The sequence below is a fragment of the Rhinatrema bivittatum genome, chromosome 9 (genome assembly GCF_901001135.1).
Source record: "Rhinatrema bivittatum chromosome 9, aRhiBiv1.1, whole genome shotgun sequence".
NCBI lineage: Eukaryota > Metazoa > Chordata > Amphibia > Gymnophiona > Rhinatrematidae > Rhinatrema > Rhinatrema bivittatum.
In genome coordinates, this window is record NC_042623.1 from 45,330,703 (window position 1) to 45,351,269 (window position 20,567).

Consider the following 20,567-nt stretch of genomic DNA (forward strand, 5'->3'; position numbering starts at 1 on the left):
AATGTGACCAGAAAGGGAGCATGGCACACCAACTCAGGGATGCTATTCCAGGCATACAGTGCAGCAAGACGGAAAGCAAAGAGTTGTGAATTGGCAGTGGAGGGAAAGGGCACAGATAAAAACTTCACCAGGAAGGGTCCTATGGGGGAGAGATTTATTTATTTATTTTATTTATTTAAGGTTTTTATATACCGGCATTCATGATAAGATGAGATGTTAAGACAGATAATGAGAAGATGCAGAGTGAAGGCACTTGTAGGTGAATAAGAGAACCTTGACTTGTATGCAGGAGCAGATGGGTAACCAATGCAGCAACTTGAGCAGAAGGGTTACATGGTCATCATGACATTGAAGCAAGATAAGCCATACAGCCAATTTTCTCTGCAGTGGAGAAAGGTGGCCAGTCAGGAGTCCCACAAAGAGCAAGTTGCTGTAGTCTAAAGGGGAAGTGGTAAGAGTAGATGAGTGTTTTGGTAGCAAGCTTGGAAAGAAAGGGATGAATTTTAGAACTGTTATAGGAGAAGAAACAAAAAGCTTTACCAGTGTTTTGGAGGTGCACAGAGCAAAAGAGAGGCAGGCATCACACATGACCCCAAAGGTTACAGGCCAAGGGAAATGGGAGAATGACAGCACCATCCACTGAGACAGAAAAATGTATTTCAAATGTATTTCTGGGAGATTAAGATATGCAAAGTTTACTGTTCTATGTAATGGCAGTGCCAAAAGTTCTGTTTAATGACACTGTCAAAAAGTTTTAGTTTTCTGGAAACCAATACGATGTGCAAACGGCTATCGGTATATAAAATCATTTAAATAAATAAATAAATAAATAAATCTTCTTTTTTTCCAGCCACCAAATATCCTTCTTAAGTACCTTCAAATAGTGGGATCTATGCTATGTGGACATTTTATCTCATGCTAGGGCATTCTCTTCAAAGAAATCAACAATTTCTTTGAAAGAGCCTAAGTTTTATTGGGGAAGAAGGAACGGTTGTTGGGTAACCTCATAAGCTGCGCTGCAACCACATTAATTATGAAGAAATAAGAAAGACCCTAGTCAGATAGCACATGCTTTTTAGCACTCTGCAAGCACCACACAGGAGACCCAGGTGGGATTCCTGGCTTAGAATCCTGCTCGCCAGACATGCGAGTCTTGATACGGTGGAAGATCAGCACCCCAAGAAAAGGACAGTCAACTGTTGGAGAAGACAAACACTAAAAAGAATTTAAAAAGACAAGAAGAGACTACAGACCCCACACAGACAAACATATGAGTCCGATCATTTTAAAACACTGGTAAAGAAGTATCAGCTACTTTGCATATTCACAAAATACCTTGCAGGTGAGCGACCTTGTGCATGGTTTCTTTGTCTCGGGATCCAATACGCCGCAGTGTTTATTTGGGTCAAATTCTCTCTCTGTTAAAGAAAAGCAGCTCAGCATCAAAAATACAAAGAGGATGTTGTTTAAGAAAACCAAGATCAAACCTGGTATCTTCCATATTCATGCAAGCTTAGATTAGTGGAACTATGAGCAGAAAGAACCCACCCTCTCCCTCCATCCTCTGAAACTTCTCTTCTGTTTTGGAATGAAACACAAGGTAGGACAGCTCAGTTTTGCCCTCAGAATAAGTTTGTCGTCTCTGCCCTTTTCTGGCTGAGATCAAACAAGATCAGAGCCATGTGCTGAGAACAGTCCCTTCTTAGCCTTTTGGCAAAGACTGAGAACCTGAATAACATGCGGGAGGGGAGAGGGGCCGAGCAGGCAGTAGGGTTAATGCCCTGCCACCTGACCCCACTGGAGGCACAAAACAGCTTGGAACCCAGCCAAAATGGGAGGATTAAACCTCCTGCAAACCTTATATATATATATATATATATATATATATATATACATCTCTCTCTGCTGCTGGACTTTATATTCAGGACCACAGAACTAGTTTGATGAAATTTTTCTCTATAGAAATGTATCCACTGTAACATCCTGTGCCTTATCTGTCCCTCAGGTATTAAAAGAAAATTATTCTCACTGCTCACTGTACAATATTTGAAAAATACACTTGGTAGGCAGTTTCTGTGTATCAATTACCTACACTACTGTTAAGTTCTAGGTTGTTTTTTTTTTTTAATTACTTTCAAGCCAGCAGTAATGCTGAGCACTGTGTCCCAAATGATCTCACCTCCACTGGATCTGATTGGTTCGTGCACTCCATGAGGTTTCGGCATGAACCAATCACATTCCATTCTGCACTCTGTCATCTGCAATTCTTTTGCAAACATGGCTGCTCTTAGGGTATCAGAGATAATGCTTTAAATAATTTCAAACATTAACTTGATTATCTAATTTATAACCAATACAGGGCTCAACATTACTACGATAACTTGTCCTATGGTCTGTTTTAAAATAAAATTGCTCATTACCATTTCTGGACAGTATTTTATTCATATCTCATTACATAATACTATAGTGTTTCGGAGAGAAAAAATACTATATTTTCCTATGATTGACCCTACATTAGTCAAGAGAACAAACATGTTTTCAATCTACTAGAAGCTTTGACCATATCTCTTACAAAATTAGCAAATGAAACACAAACTTATCTGAAATTAGATCACTGCATTGAGCCCCAGGCAGAAGCTACAGTAACAGCCAGAAAAGGGGATGAAAAAAAAGCAATGCAGAAGTAATCGAAAACCATGATCATGGTAAGCACAGCAAATGTAGTTGCAGGTGTCTCTGTAGGGAGGTTGCATATTCTAGACCTCATCAGCTGAGGAAAAACACACCAGCCTAGAAAGCAAAACAAACATGCAGCCTCACTGGCAGTTGCCCAATTCTGAAAACTCCCATTATCGACGTCAGGTTCTCGGTTAATGCATTTCTAAAACTGTGTCCTGATCTCAGAGCCGTGCCAGAGGAGAAATAAACTCTGAGCAGCGACAGCTGCAGTAAACTCAGTGAGCTGCTGAGCGGGAGCTCCAGGAATCTGCTGGAGGCCTATAAAATTTTCTTTATTTTGTTCCTGAAGCATAAATCCTTTTCTAAGTACCTTTTCCTGATTGGGGCCTGCTGTGTTGGGCTGGGCTGCTACAAAAAGAAGAAACATTTTTAAAAATAAAAAAGCCCAACCCATATCAGTAGAAACTTATTGCTCTTTAAAAAAAAAAAAATCTGCACTATCCTCAGGTACTGTGTATTATTTAAAAAAAAATAAATATATATATACCTAAGAGTCTTGTGGTTAAGTAATAGTTTGCCTTAGGAACGCCATGTGGCTGGATCTATGGAATAATTGGGAAGTTAATGAGAAAGATCCGGAGTCTTTCCGTTAAAAGAGAGGGTCAGGAGGGAAAACGCAATGGGGTAGGATTTTAAAACCTACACGCGGGCATACATGTGCGCGTGCTACCCGGTGCTCGTACATGGACTCCCGATTTTATAACATGCGCGCGCATGTTATAAAATTGGGGGTCAGTGTGCGCAAGGGGGTGCACATTAGTGCAACTTGCATGCGCCACCTGCGGCCTTCCCCTGTTCCCTCCCAGGCCGCTCCAATTTAGGATCGGCCTGGGAGGGAACTTCCTTATCCCTAATCTAATCTTCCTACCCCTTCCCCTAACCTACCCATCCCCTAGCCCTATCCTAACCCCCCCCCCCCCAAAAAAAAATGTATCTTACCTTTTGCGCCTGCTTAAAGCAGGCGCAGGTTGTGTATGCCGGCAGCCTGCTGGCATGCGATCCCTCGGCACAGCGACAAATGGCTGCTGTGCCGGGGCCTCTAGCCCTCCCCACCGGCCCCGGGACTTATGCACGTCCTGGGGTTTTACACATGTGGCCGGGCTTTTTAAAATAGGTCGGGCACGCGTATACTTTTGAAAATCCAGCCCAATGTGCGGGAAGTAGCTGCAACGGAAAGGGCCAGGACAACTGACTCCCCTGGCAAGGCTGCAGGACCTTCAAAATAAAGAAGTCTGAGCAAAAAAGTCTGAGCAAAAAAGAATTGCAATTCCGTAAATTCCCAAGAGAGGTCTGGATGTCGAAAAATAATCTTTTCTGTGTGAAAAGTAAGCTAGCTTCCATAGAAACATAGAAATGACGGCAGAAGAAGACCAAACAGCCCATCTAGTCTGCCCAGCAAGCTACGCACTTTATCCATTTTTTTCCCCCTTTTTTCCTCTCCCACCTGTTACTATTGGCTTCCAGTACCCTCCAGCCCTAATTCTCCTCCACCCCACCACCAATTTAGAGAGCAGCTCCGTATCTGCATCCAAGTGAACATCCAGCTTAATTAGGGGTAGCAACTGCTGTAACAAGCAGGCCACACCCTTACCCCATACTCTTACCCACCCCTGTTTTTATTTTTTTGTTTGTTTTTTGGTTTTTTTGGAGATAGCAGCCCTCCATCCTTCCGCTCCGTGAAGGTGGAACACCAACTACTGGCCACTGGCATCCCGCTCCGTGAATGCCTCTGTGGCTACTGCCGCTCCGTGCAGTGTTTGAATGCCTCTGTGGCTACTGCCGCTCCGTGCAGTGTTTGAATGCCTCCTCTTTATTCACGCCCTCTAGACTTGATGGATCCACAGTGGTTATCCCACGCCCCTTTGAAGTCGTTCACAGTTTTAGACTTTACCACTTCCTCCGGAAGGGCATTCCAGGCATCCACCACCCTTTTCGTGAAGAAATACTTCCTGACATTGGTTCTTAGTCTTCCTCCCTGGAGCCCATGAATCCACTGTGAGGAGACTGGAGGAGGTGGGCCCGCTGTTCGGTGGCGCTCCCAGGAAACTCTCCCTGAACTCCAGTGCTGTGGGGTGCAAGAGGGAAGCCAGTGCCCCTGAAGCTCTTTGCCGGTGGGAAAGGAGATCCTTCTGCTAGCAGCAGAGGGGAACCTTTCCGTGAATGCTGTAAAGTGATTACAAATGCTACCATTTGGAAGACAGAAACGGATCCTGTGATCAACTCTGTAAATAAAAGGAGCCATGCTGGTCATGTCACTAGCATGCGATTTGCCTTACTGGAGTAGAACAACAGGATTTGGATACAGTTCACCCCTGAGGAAGGGGCACGCTGGGATACCCCTGCCACCCAAGGTCCTATATACACCATCTGTTTGACCTATTGCAAAGGCATGTCATAAGTCTTTGTAAGAGTCGGCTACGTACACAGGATAAGTAGTAATAAACATATTTTACACTTATTTCTGCTACTACTCATTAAAATTCTTTAGGAAGCTCCTTTGGGGAGAAGTCATTTTGACAAGAGTGATCAAATAATGTTACACACACTGGCTCTGACTGGTCTATAGCGCTATGTCTGGGACATAGTGGACATGGTGGGCGGCTCTGGGACCCGCCCACCACCCAGGGGACATCCAATTAGCAGCGGAGAGGGAGGTTTAAATTTTAAGACCTGCAGGCGCCGCTTCAGACTGTCCCGGACCTCCGCTGACACTTTCGCCACCGTTGCTGCTGTGCTCCGAGGGAGTGAAGGCCTGCGCGATCGGCGCCCAGACCCGTCGGGGTAAGGCCTCCTTGTCTCTCCTTCCCCCGGCGAGCCCAGACACCGATCTCGCCTCCAGCCAGCCGCGCCGCCCACCCTCGCGGCTCTGGGACCCGCCCACCACCCAGGGGACATCCAATTAGCAGCGGAGAGGGAGGTTTAAATTTTAAGACCTGCAGGCGCCGCGCGCCAGCGTCGCGCGCCGAAGGAGCGCGACAAAGGGGCTTGCCCCTTTGTGCGCCCCTTCGTGCAGCCTCTGAGTCTCAAGAAGAAGTAGATAATAGAAAAAAAAAAAAAAAAAAAAAAAAAAAGGTAAAAGTAAGAAGGATATTCATCTCCTGACTTCAACCTCAGCCATCCCCTCCTTCGGCTGCTAATCTCTCGACTACAAAGCAAATGCACCCGCCCTCCTTTTGACCAGGGACCCTCTCTGCGTCACATTCCTCTTTCAGATACCCATAAACAAACAAACCTCCAGCATCCATCAATAGGACTACACTCAACCTCCAGCTTCTTCACTCGGACTACACTCTATCTCTATCATCCATCACTCGGACTACACTCAACCTCCAGCTTCTTCACTCGGACTACACTCAACCTCCAGCTTCTTCACTCGGACTACACTCAACCTCCAGCTTCTTCACTCGGACTACACTCAACCTCCAGCTTCTTCACTCGAACCGCACTCAATCTCTATCATCCATCACTCGGACCGTACTCAACCTCCAGCTTCTTCACTCGGACTACTCTCTATCTCTATCATCCATCACTCGGACTACACTCAAACTCCAGCTTCCTTCACTCGGACTACACTCAACCTCCAGCTTCTTCACTCGAACCGCACTCAATCTCTATCATCCATCACTCGGACCGTACTCAACCTCCAGCTTCTTCACTCGGACTACTCTCTATCTCTATCATCCATCACTCGGACTACACTCAACCTCCAGCTTCTTCACTCGGACTACTCTCTATCTCTATCATCCATCACTCGGACTACACTCAAACTCCAGCTTCCTTCACTCGAACCGCACTCAATCTCTACCATCCATCATTCGGACTACACTCAAACTCCAGCTTACTTCACTCGGTCCTCTCTCAACCTCAACCTCCAGCATCCATCACTCGGACCACCCTTTGTGCAGCCCCTGAGAACAGAACCTGCTTCATTGGCCACGTCATTCTCCTTTCATATCTTGTAAAGATCTCAGCGTTTCACCCTCAAAACTTTAGGTTTACATAGGCAACAAGAGTCAAGACAGCTGAGTCAACATCAACAACCAACATGCTAACTGGTTTCCCAATCCCCTTACATCACCATTTTTGCCATGGTTCATACTCCATTCCTATCATCAGGAAACAACGCAATCATCAAACTAAACCTCTACCACAACATTACAACCGTCAACAAAGGCTAATTCCAATTATGATTTCACCTATCACTCAATTCCTGGGCCTTTCTCTTCTATCCCTAACACTTTTCAACGCACAATCGCTTTCGAAAAAAAACTCACATCTTAAATGATTACCTTACAGAAGTAAACCCAGATATCTGTGCAATCACAGAAACATGGCTTAAACCCACAGATATAGCTCTTTTAAACCAACTACCTACTCAACTTTACAATTTTTTTTCCATCCCTAGACTCAAAAGAAAGGGAGGAGGTCTGTTCCTAGCATCCAAGAAAGAGCTAGGTTTCACTTTACAATATTCAAACATCACATCGAACATAGAGTTTGCAGTTTTTAAATCCGAGCATCTACAAATTGGCCTAATCTACGCTCCTCCTGGAACTATAGACTCTGACCCCTCTCCGGTCATTGAACTTACCGCCAAATATTTCAACCCAGATAAACCTGCCATTTTATTGGGAGATTTCAACATACATGTCGATGCTTCACCACAAACAGCAAACTGTGTTACCCTACTTTCATCACTCAGCTATATGGGTTTCACACAAATAATAAAAAGCCCAACCCATAAAGCAGGCCACACGTTGGACCTTATTTTCATTAATCAGTGTATCTTGCCCCCTGATTCACCCTCTTGTTCTCCTGTCCCTTGGACGGACCATCAAATTATCAACACGACACTCAAGCTCTCAGGACATCTTCCCACTTCATTCCCAAAAACCACTATCCAATTTAGGAAACCCTGTTCCACAGACCTTCTTAGCAACCATCTCTCTAATGAATTATCTCAACTTGATCTCTCCAACGCTTCTACAGCCATATCTTCATGGTGCAACATCACCAATAAAATTGCAGATCTAACCTGTCCTTCAATCACCAAAGTAGTACAACCTTCGCCTGACAACAGAAAACCCTGGTTCACCACTGAATTGAAGCTGCTTAAACAAAAACTAAGAAATAAAGAACACACATGGAGAAAAAACCCATCCCCCACAACATTAGCTGTATACAAAACCACTCTCAATGCCTACAGGATCAACATTCTTAAAACTAAGAGAGACTTTTTCTCTAAAAAAATACATCATTTCATCTTTGATTCGAAAGCACTCTTCTCCTACGTTTCTGCCCTCACTAAACCAACCCCTCCTACCATCCCAGATGATCAAGCTCTCAACAAAGCCTCCGAACTAGCTGAATACTTCAAGGAAAAAATTGATAAATTGACTGTTTCTTTCTCTTCATCTAGTTCTTCTCCATCTCCACCTAATACTCCACCAAAACTAAATACGACTCTAGAAACTTTTGAAACCACATCAGCTCTTGAGATCGAAAATATTCTCAAGAAAATGAAACCATCCTCTCATCCCTTAGACACAATTCCAAACAACCTCCTCATTGCTATAAGGAATACCATTTCAAAGCCAATTGCCGATATCATTAATTGCTCTCTTTCCCAAGGTCTAGTTCCTGACCAACTTAAACTAGCAATTCTTAAACCTCTTCTTAAAAAACCAAATCTTCCGGCCACAGATCCAGCTAACTTCCGCCCAATAGCCAATTTGCCAATGATCGCCAAAATTATGGAAAAGATAGTCAATAGACAACTATCAGAGTACCTGGAAGAAAACTACATTCTTGCACCTTCCCAGTACGGTTTTCGTAAATCGTTAAGCACTGAATCCCTACTTATCTCTCTCACCGACAATATTCTAACTAATATGGATAAAAAACAACCTCACCTCCTTATTCTTTTAGATCTCTCTGCGGCTTTTGACACTGTCAACCATTCATCTTTATTACAAGGTCTGATAGACATAGGCATTAAGGGAACAGTAGTCAGCTGGTTCAAGTCCTTCCTGGTTAATAGACAATTCAAGGTAAAGATAAACAACAAAGAATCACACCCGGTCCCAGCAAATCAAGGAGTCCCTCAAGGTTCCTCCCTCTCTCCAACCCTTTTCAACATTTACCTTCTCCCTCTCTGTCGTCTTCTTAATAATCTAAACCTAACACACTACATTTACGCGGATGACATCCAAATACTCATCCCAATCTCAGAATCCCTACACAAAACCTTGATTCACTGGAATAATTGCTTGCAACTAATCAATCATCTTCTATCCAGTCTCAGCCTTATTCTCAACAACAACAAAACCGAGATCTTAATTATCAATCATGACGTTAATAACAATCTAATATACCCAGCTGTCCCACTCATTTCTACCACTCCTATAATTAATCACTCACCATATGTACGTGATCTAGGCGTCATGATAGATAATCAGCTTAACTTCAAAAAATTTATAAGCACCACCACTAAAGACTGCTTCTATAAACTTCTTGTCCTGAGAAAATTGAAACCACTTCTCCACTTCAATGATTTTCGGATGGTTCTACAAACCATTATTCTAACAAAAATCGATTATTGCAACTCGCTCCTTTTTGGTCTCCCTACCTCATCCATCAAACCCCTCCAGATGATTCAAAACTCTGCAGCTAGAATCCTTACCAATACAAATAAAAGAGACCATATAACCCCCATACTAAAACTCCTCCACTGGCTGCCTATTAAGCAAAGGATTCTCTATAAAGTATACACAGCAATTCATAAATCTATTTACAACATATCCCCACTCCACTTAAGTACCCAACTTCGTTTTCACTCTTCATCTAGACCTATCAGAGGAGCTTATAAAGGCACACTCTTTGTTCCTTCAACAATATCCTTACATCAGAAACGTACCATCTCTTTAGCAGGACCCGTCCAATGGAACATGCTCCCGCCAGACATCCGTCTTGAGATCTGCTTCGCTTCCTTCAAAAAGAAAATTAAAACCTGGCTCTTTAGCCAAGCTTTTCCAGAACTTTGATTATTTTTTACCTCCAGCTATCAAGTTTTTCTCACCATCGCAATCCCTTCTGCAGATCACATTTATCTTAGACAATTACGCCTTATTTTATGATTTGGTTTCTCAAAGAGACTATACAATTTTCTCAATGTTATTTTTCGAACCTGTTTTCCATGTTTTCCAAGTTCTATAACCTTGTTATATGTACCGCCTCTTGGCGTAATTTTTATGTTTCAATGTAAACCGATGTGATCTGTATTTTAATACAGGAACACCGGTATATAAAAATCTAAAAATAAATAAATAAATAAATAAATGTCACATGGTACTATATTCATTGACCAATCAGACACCAGCAGATTGTGCTAACATGGGTGCTACAATTTCTGTTTAAAGAGAAATTTCAACTATGCTGATAAGCTGAAATGCCTTCACCCCCACCTCCCAATTGGGGAAAAATGTAAAACATCCTCAGTTTTCTTGTACTGGAGATGACTTGGGTCGGATACACAAAAAGATCTCTCCCATTTTGTCTCCAATGCAGCTGTAAGTGTAACAGAACAGCACTATACACCGCTAAGGTTTTTCCCCAGCATGCAATGGGATTTTGTGCATGTGTGCATCCTTTAAATCTGTGGGCACAATCTTGCATCCCATGCAGAATTAAAGAAAAAAACGAAACACTGCAGTGGATTCATTTCCCCTTTTATGTAATCTGTACTAATTTAGTTTGACTTTGTGAAGCTTTTGTTCTCAACATAGGGTTGCTTATGTATGGTTTGGACAGTTTAATCCTTCTCTCTCTCTCTACTCTTCCACCCCCACCAAGCTCAGCCCTGACAGAATTCCCTGAATCTTCACATTTTTTGAGCAGCAGGAGACACTGATGCATAGTGCCAGGGCTTAAAGCTGCGTATCTCTTTGAAGGGAACACAGTTATAAGGCAAAAAGCTCTAGATCCCTCTGCTGCTTGTGTGGTTTACTTGAACGTCTCTGTTATTTTAATTATTTTAACAAACCTGAAGTATAAACAAGATTCCAGAAAGCAAACAAGTTAAAATGTTTTATGGTAATGTAAAAAAAGAAAAAAATCACTTAAATAAAAACAGTGTAAATAAAAGTATGTTTTCAACAGGCTGAAACAGAGACTGATGTTCAAACCATTTCAACATATTCGACAACCACCACAGAGCCCTGAGAAATGCTGAACTCATAACTTTCCAGAACTTTCCAAGAGGTTCGGAGAGTCAAATACTGGAAATCAATGAGAAACCCACGAGCCTTATGCTTTCCTTACATACTGTGCAAGGAAAAAAAATGTTAAACACACAATCCAGTCTGCTGATTCCCCCAATTAATTTTGCATTATAATTCTCATCACTTCCTTAGAGAACTCCTGTATTTATTCTATGCTTTCTTGGATTCAGATACCGTTTTTGTCTCCATCACTGCCACTGCGAGATTGTTCCACACATTCACCACCCTCTCTGTAAAGCAATATTTCCTAAGATTACTCCTGAATCTATTTGCTTTCAACCTCATCTCATGGGCCCTTGTTCTAGAGCCTCCTTTCCTTTGAAAAAGGCTCACCTCCTGTGCATGGAAACCTTTGCAATATCTGAATGTCTCTATCATATCTCCCCATCTCAACTTTCCTCTAGGGTATACATGTTTAGATCTTTAAGTCTATCCCTATAGGTTTTAGAATGAAGACTACTGACCATTTTAGTAGCCACCCTCCAGACCGACTCCATTCGGTTTATATCCTTTTGAAGGTGTAGTTTATACAAAGTATTCCAAGTGAGGTCTCATCAGGGACCTATACAGAGGCAATATCACCTTCCTTTTTCTGCTGATCATTCCTAGCCCTATGCAGTCAGGCATCTTTCTGGCTTTTACCTTTGCTTTATCTACCTGTTGGACCACCTTAAGTTCATCAGATACACATCCCACTCTTCCTGTGTGCTTAGAAGAATTTCACCTCCAATACTGTACCTTTCCATTGAGAATTTGCATCGTAAATGCATTACTCTACATTTTTTAGCATTACATTTTAGCTGCCTAACCTTGGACCATTCCTCAAAATTTGCGAGATCCATCCTCAAATTTTCCACACCTTCCTAGTTGTCCACCCTGTTACAGATTTTGGAATCATTGGCAAAAAGACAAAGCTTTTCTGACAATCCTTCCATTACGTCACTCACAAAAATGCTGAAACTAACCGGTCCAAGGACCGATCCCTGAGGCACACTGCTAGTAACAGCCCACTCCCTCAGAGAAAACTCCATTTACAACTACCCTTTGTTGTCTTCCACTAAGCCAGGTTCTAAACCAGTCCGTCACTCTAAGATCCATACCAAAGACGCACAATTTATTTATAAGTCTTCTGTGTGGAACTGTGTAAAAGGCCTTGCTGAAATCCAAGTACACTATGTCTAGTGCTCTCCTTTGATCCAACTCTGTGGTCACCCAATCAAAGAAGTTGATCACATTCATCTGATAAGATTTACCTCTGATGCTGCCTCAGATCTTGCAATCCCACTGGATTCCAAAAATTGCACTTTCCTCTATTTTAGCGGCGATTCCATTAGTTTGTTTACCACAGAGGTCAGACTAACTGGCCTGTAGTTCCTAGCCTCCTCCTTTCTTCCACTTTTATGAATAGGAACCACATCTGCCCTTTCCAGTCCTCCAGAACTACTCCAGACTCTAAAGAGGCATTGAAAAGGTCAGCCAGCCAGCGAAACTGCCAAGACATCTCTAAGTTCCCTTAGTACCCTCAGATGTATCCCATTTGGCCCCACGCTTTATCTATCTTTAAGTTTAGTTAGCTCCTCACAATTTGAAAATCGATTGAGGTTTACCTCACTTCCAATCTTATTTGGGTTTGTTTTCTGTGGTCCAGCTCCAGGCCCTTCCACAGTGAACACCGAACCGAAATATCTGTTAAGCAATTTTGCTTTTTCCTCCTCAGCCTCTACATATTCCTCCCCTTCACCTTTGAGTCTCACAATGCCACTTTTGTGCTTCCTTCTATCATTAACATATCTAAAAATAAAAGCCTTATCTCCCGGTTTTACCGTATTTGCTATTTTTTCCATTTGAATTTTTGCATTCCTGACTACTTCCCCAGCTTTTCATAATTTTTCCAGATTCTGTTGCCTGTCTTCCTCTTTCTGTGATCTCTTGCAGTTTATATATGCTTACTTTTTCAACTAATTCTTTAAAAAAAACCATAACGGCCTCTTTCCTCTATATACTTCCCTAACAAAAGGATTAGTTGCCCTTATATCTCCTTTTAGTTTTGCCCACTGCCCTTCTACTTCTCCTAGATTTTCCAATCTAGCTAACAACTCATCTTCATACCAGCAGCCCCTAGGAGAGGACTCCAGAGGTCACAGCGAAGAGATCCAGGCTTCAAACCCCACAGCCAGGTCCTCTTGCAGCAGAAGAGGACTGGCAGCATCCGCCCAATGGCGCACGTACCTCAAACTTCCTTACTATACTTTATCCATTTACCTTGCTATACCTCATGAGGGTAATTTTCTAAAGGAGTTACATTTACCACACGTAACTACTATTGCAGCAATTTTCAAAAGCCATTTACTGGAGTAAAGTGCACTTACATGAGTATATCCTATGGACAACTCAATGGCATATATTGTAGCAATTTTCAAAAGCCCACTTACTCGAGTGAAGGGCATTTACTTGAAGAAAAGCCAGTTTTACTCAACTAAATGCATTTTAAAATCAGGCCCTGTTTACTAGACCTTATCTGTTTTTATTTGATTTTATATGTTTTGATTTTACATGGCAATTAGGTTTGGTAGGAGTGATTTGCTACAGATTTTTACAGAAGGAATTTAATTCAAAACAAGAGTAAATAAGGTGGGTAATTAGGAAGATATAGGTAGATTAATTATAGCGTGTTCAGGGTCAATGCCAGACAAATGTAAAATAAATTTATAGACTTAAAGTACTTTAAGGTTAGCTTTAACGTCCCTGCACCCTTAAGAAATTTTAACTTGATAACAAATCAATAAAATTATGATGCAGGAAGCATTCCAGCAGTGAGAGGGAGGCTTTCCAGTCTTTTGCACGGAGTGCCACATGAATGATTTTATCTCCCAGCTGGCGAGAGGTTGTATGTGTGCACTAAGTGCAAAGAGCTCCAAGCCCTCAGAAAACAAATCCGATCTCTGGAGGCTAGAGTGGCAGACCCGAAGGAGCTAAGGGAAACAGAGAGGTATATAGAGGAGGCCTTCAGGGACATAGGAGAGAAGTCCTACCTCCAATCTGATAGCGCCTGTGCTGCCTTGGAGGAGAAAGGTCAGCTTGATAAGGCAGGAAGTAGTCCTGTAACTAGGACCTGCCCTCAAGGTGATGTAGTATCTTCTCGCACTGAGGATAAGCCTCCAGAGGCATGTGCCCAGGAGGGATTCCATTATGGGGAAGGTTGATAGCTGGGTGGCTGGTGGACGTGAAGATCGCTTGGTAACTTGCCTACCTGGTTTGAAGGTGGTGGGCCTCAGGAATCACATAGATAGGATTTTAGACAGTGCTGGGGAGGAGCCGGCCGTCTCGGTATAAGTGGCTACCAGTGACATAGGAAAGTGCAGGAGGGAGGTTCTAGAAGCCAAATTTAGGGTTTTAGGTAGAAATCTAAAATCCAGAACCTCTATGGTAGCATTCTCAGAAATGCTCCCTGTTCCACATGTAGGACCCCAGCGGTAGGCATAGCTCAACAGTCTCAATGCATGGATTAGACAATGGTGCAGGGAAGAGGGTTTTAGGTTTGTTAGGAGAACTGGGCTTCATTTTGGGAAGGGGGGGGTCTTTTCTGAAAGGATAGGCTCCACCTTAACTAGAATGGAAGCAGGTTGTTGGCACTAACCTTTAAAAAGGAGATAGCGCAGCTTTTAAACTAGATGATGGGGAAAGCCGTGGAAACACATGGTTCAAAATGATGCATCTTTGATAACCAATGGGACATTATCATACCAGGGTACACAGTGGAGGGCTGGCACTATATGTTAAACAGAGCACTGAGTCAAACAGGATAAAAGTTCTGCAGGAAACAAAATACAATGCTGAATTTTTATGAATAGAAATTCCAGATGAAAAAGGGAATAAAATAGTAATGGGGGTGTTTTACTGTCCACTGGCCAGAATGAACTAACAAACAATGAAATGCTAAAAGAAATTAGGGAAGCTAACAAAATCAACAGCACAGTAATAATGGAAGATTTCAATAACCCCAGTACTAACAAGGTGAATGTTAACATAAGAACAGTCTAGAGAGGTAATGTTCCTAGATGAAATAAATGACTGCTTCATGGAGCAGCTGGTACAAGAACCAACAAGAGGGGAAACTATTTTAGACCTAAACCTTAATGCAACACAGGAACTGGTGTGAGAGGGAACAGTGTTGGAACCACTTGGTAATGGCAATCACAACATTATCAGATTTGAGTTAGTAACTGGAGGGAGCACAAAACAAAATTACTGCGACAGCATTTAACTTTCAAAAAGGTGACTATGATAAAATGAGGGAAATGATTTTGAAAAAACTGAAAGGAGCAACTGCAAAGGTTAAGAGTTTAGCTCAGGCATGGATGTTGTTTAAAAATACCAACTTGAAAGCCCAGACCAGATATATTGCACCCACTAGAAAAGGTGAAGGAAGGCTATATGACTACCGGCATGGTTAAAAGGAGAGGTGAGAGAGGCTATACTATCAAAAAGAAAATCTTTCAAGAAATGAAAAAGGGATCTGAATGAAGAAAACAGGAAACAGCATAAGCACTGACAAGTCAGATGCAAAGTATTGATAAAGAAGGCAAAGAGAGAATTTGAAAAGAAGCTTGCTATAGAAGCAAAAACTCGTAATAAAACCTTTTTCAGGTACATTCGAGGTAAAAAGCCTGTGAAGAGTCATTTGGATCATTAGATGATCCAGTGGTAAAAGGGGCACTTAGGGATGACAAAGCCATAGCAGAAAGACTAAATGAATTTGATGCTTCTGAATTCACTGAGGAAGATGTAAGAGAATACCCATAGCCAAAAGAATAATGCGCGGTAAATAATTATACTGAGCAATAACGACGGGGTCGTTTAGTAACAAAATAATAAAAAGTTGTTTTTGTTTGTTAAACTGTTATTGCTCAGTATAATTATTTGCTCTGCATTATTCTTTTGGCCATCTATCTAAATGTGTGTGCTTTCTACTCCGTACCCCCTTTGTGCTTTCGCCCAGAGATATACCCATGCCAGAAATTAATTCAGAAGAACTGAAACCAATCTCATTAAACCTGGAAGATATACTGGGGAAAACTGACAAACTAAAGAGTAGCAAATCACCTGGGTCAGATGGTATACATCCCAGAGTTCTGAAAGAACTGAGAAATGAAATTGTGGACCTGTAACTGGAAATTTGTAAACTATCAGTATCATTATCTATGGTACCTGAAGACTAGAGAGTTGCCAGTGTAATGCCAATTTTTAAAAAGGGATCATGTGGTGATCCAGGAAATTACAGATCAGTGAATCTGATGTCTGTGCCGGGCAAAATGGTAGAAACTATCATAAAGAACAAATTGCTGAACATATAGATAAGCATAGTTTAATGGGAAAAAGCCAAAATGGATTTAGCCAAGGAATTCTTGCCTCCCAACTTTGCTACATTTTTTTTGAGGGTGTAAATAAACATGTGGATAAAGGTAAGCCAATTGACACAATGTATCTGGATTTCCAGAAAGCATTTGACAAAGTTCCTCATGAGAGATTTCTTAGGAAATTAAAAGTCATGGGACAGGGGCAGTGTTCTATTGTGGATCATCAACTGGTTAAAAGATAGAAAACAGAGACTAGGGCTGAATGGTAAATTTTCCCAATGGAAAAAGGTGAATAGTTGAATGCCTCAGGGATCTGATTTGGGACCACTGCTTTTTAATATATTTATAAATGACATAGAAATAGGAACGGCAAATGAGGTGATCAAATTTGCCAATGACACAAAATTATTCAAAGTTGTTAAATCACAAGAGGACTGTAAGAAATTGCAAGAGGACATTGCAAAATTGGGAGAATGGATATAGAAATAGCAAATGTTTAATGTGGACAATGCACTTAGGGAAGAGTAACTCAAATTATAGCTACATAATGCAAGGTTCTACATTAGGAGTCACCACTCAGGAAAAGGATCTAGGTGTCATCGTTGAAATCTTCTGCTCAGTGTGCAGCACCAGCCAACAAAGCAAACAGAATGCTAGGGGTTATTAGGAAATGAATGAATGAATTATTTTTTTTTATTTATTTAGATTTTTATATTCCGCTTTTTGCAGCATTTCAAAGTGGATTACATTCAGGTACTGTAGGTATTTCCCTATCCCCAGAGGGCGTACAATCTAACAGCTCGATCCAGTAAAGTCCGCGGGAGAGCGGACGAACGCCCGCTCTCCCGGCGCACGCACCGGCCCCTCGCTGGTGCGCGCTATCCAGTATTTAAATGAGGCGACGCGGTGCAAACGGGGAAAAGGAGGCGCTAGGGACACTAGCGCGTCCCTAGCGCCTCCTTTTGGCCTGGAGCGGCGGCTGTCAGCGGGTTTGACAGCCGACGCTCAATTTTGCCGGCGTCGGTTCTCGAGCCCGCTGACAGCCACGGGCTCGGAAACCGGACGCCGGCAAAATTGAGCGTCCGGTTTTCGGCCCGACAGCCGCGGGCCGAATTCAAAATTTTTTTTAATTTTTTTTTTTACTTTTTTTTACTTTTGGGGACCTCCGACTTAATATCGCTATGATATTAAGTCGGAGGGTGCACAGAAAAGCAGTTTTTACTGCTTTTCTGTGCACTTCCCTGGCGCCGGAAGAAATTAGCGCCGACCTTTGGGCGGCGCTAATTTCTTAGAGTAAAATGTGCGGCTTGGCTGCACATTTTACTTACTGGATCGCTAGGGAATACCTAATAGGGCCATCAACATGCATTTGCATGTTGAGGGCGCTATTAGGTGCCGCGGGCGGGCCGCGTGTTTTCCTCCCCTTACTGAATAAGGGGTAAGGGAAAACACGCGTCCAGAGCAGGGTGACAGTGCGCTCCGACGGAGCACACTTTACTGGATCGAGCTGTAAGTTTGTACCTGAGGTAATGGAGGGTAAAGTGACTTGCCCAGGGTCACGAGGAGCAACAGTGGGACTTGAACCCTGGTTTCCTGGTTCATAGCCCACTGCTCTAACCACATAAGAAGTTGCCATACTGGGTCAGGCTGAGGGTCCATCAAGCCCAGCATTCTGTTTCCAACAGTGGCCAATCCAGGTTACAAGTACCTGGAAAGTACTCAAATATTAAGTAGATCCCATGCTACTAACGCCAGTAATAGCAGTGGTTAGTTCCTAAGTCAAATTGATTAATAGCAGTTAATGGACTTCTCCAAGAACTTATCTGCAACAAATTCCAGAGTCTAATTGTGCGTTGAGTGAAAATTAATTTTCTCCAATTTGTTTTAAAATGTGCTCCCTGCTAACTTTATGGAATGCCCCCTAGTTCCTTCAATTATCTGAAAGAGTAAATAACCGATTCATATTTACCAATTCCAGACTTCTCATGGTTTTATAGACCTCTATCATATCCCCCCTCAGCTGTCTCTTCTCCAAGCTGAACAGCCCTAACCTCTTTAGCCATTCCTCATAGGGGAGTTGTTCCATGCACTTTATCATTTTGGTCGCCATCCTCTGTACCTTTTCCACTGCAACTATTTCTTTTTTGAGATGCAGCGACCAGAAATGTATACAGTACGCAAGGTGCGGTCTCAGTATGGAGCGATACAGAGGCATTATGATATTTTCCATTTTATTCCCTATTCTCTTCCTAATAATTATTAACATTCTGTTTGCTTTTTTTGACTGCCGTAGCATACTGAGCCAACGATTTCAATGTATAATCCACCATGACAGCTAGATGTTTTTCCTGAGTGGGAGCTCCTAATATGGAACCCAACATTGTGTAACTATAGCATGGGTTATTTTTCCCTATATGCATCACCTTGCACTTATCCACATTAAATTTCATCTGCTATTTGGATGCCCAATTTTAGTCTCATAAGGTTCTCCTGCAATTTATCACAATCTGCATGTGATTTAACTACTTTGAATAATTTTGTATCATCTTCAAAACTGATTAACTCACCTCGTCGTATTCCTTTCCAGATTATTTATAAATATATTTATTTATTTATTTATTTATTTAGCGTTTTTCTATACCGGCATTCATGATTAGAAACCACATCATGCCGGTTTACATAAAACAAGGGGTGAGAACAAGAAACGAAAAACAAGTGCAAGGAGAACAAAAGTTACATTACAACAGGGTCTTAAAACTGGGAAGAGAAATTAGAATAAGAGAGACGAACGGAAGGGATTAAAATATTTACATTATTTACATTATGATATGAAATCTATTGTATAGTTTGCTGTCTCTTGTAAAATTACTATCATTTAGATCGGGTCTGGGAAGGCTTGTTTAAATAGCCAAGTCTTAAGCCTTTTTCTAAAAGTCGGTAGGCATGGTTCTTGTCTCAGCTCCGGAGGGATAGAGTTCCATAATGAAGGGCCGGCTGTGGAAAAGGCTCGGTCTCTGAAAGTTAGGTAGTGAGTGGTTTTGGTTTGGGGGACATGGAGTGATCCTTTGTAGGCTTCTCTGATGGGCCTGGTGGAAGTGTGTTGTCTGAGAGGAATTTGTAAATCGAGCGTTGTTTGGTGATGTATGGCCTTGTGGATAATAGTGATGGATTTGTGGATGATTCTGAAGTGTATAGGCAACCAGTGCAGGTTCTTGAGAATGGGTGAGATGTGATCTCTTCTCCTGGTGTTGGTCAGAATTCTCGCAGCTGTGTTCTGGAGCATCTGAAGGGGTTTGATGGAAGCGGAAGGAAGACCAAGTAAGATAGAGTTGCAGTAGTCTATCTTAGAAAAGATAACTGCTTGAAGTACCGTTCTGAAGTCTCTAACGTGCAGGAGCGGTTTGATTCTTTTAAGTACTTGGAGTTTGTAGAATCCATCTTTAGTAGTTTGTTTGATGAACGATTTTAAGTTGAGATGGTTGTCGATAATTATTCCTAAGTCCCTTGTTTGGGTGGTAGGTGGGTTGGTTGGAAGACTCAGAAGTGGGTTACTATTGTCAGGTGAGATGATCAGAAGTTCCGTCTTAGCCGAATTTAATATCAAGTTTAAATTCGATAAGAGGAGATTGATTTCTTTAAGACAGAGTTCCCAGAATTCAAGAGTTTTGGCAATGGTTTCATTGATAGGGATCAGGATCTGCACGTCGTCCGCGTATAGGAAGTGGATTAGTTTCAGGCAGGTTAGTAGTTGACAGAGCGGAAGGAGGTAAATATTAAAGAGTGTGGGTGAGAGGGAGGAGCCCTGAGGAACTCCTAAAGATGAGGAATGTCGGGAAGATTCCTTGTTGTGGATCTTTACCTTATATCCTCTGTTGCTGAGGAATGAGTTGAACCATGATAGGGCAGTTCCTGATATTCCTATGTTCGACAGTTGGTTGAGGAGGGTCGAATGGTTGACAGTATCAAACGCAGCCGAAAGGTCTAGAAGGATGAGTAAGAAGGATTGGCCTTTGTCTAGTCCCATGATGATGTTGTCAGTCAGGGATATGAGTAGAGTTTCCGTGCTTGATGCTTTACGGAATCCATATTGAGAGGGGTAAAGTATTTTGTGGTCTTCAATGTAGTTGGAGAGTTGAGTATTGACCAGCTTTTCCATTATCTTGGCAATAAAAGGAAGGTTTGAAATCGGGCG

The 20,567-nt window shown here is 42.2% G+C and overlaps 1 protein-coding gene across 10 annotated transcripts in view; it reads right to left on the minus strand.

Annotated features, from left to right (window-relative positions):
* The window catches only part of ATXN7L1 (ataxin 7 like 1), a 265,888-nt gene that overhangs the window by 36,169 nt on the left and 209,152 nt on the right, over positions 1-20,567 (minus strand). For all 10 annotated transcript variants that reach the window (XM_029615631.1, XM_029615630.1, XM_029615622.1 and 7 more), the window contains one exon: positions 1,336-1,418. In XM_029615631.1, the coding sequence (XP_029471491.1) occupies positions 1,336-1,418 (83 nt within the window). The remainder of the gene's footprint in view (positions 1-1,335; positions 1,419-20,567) is intronic.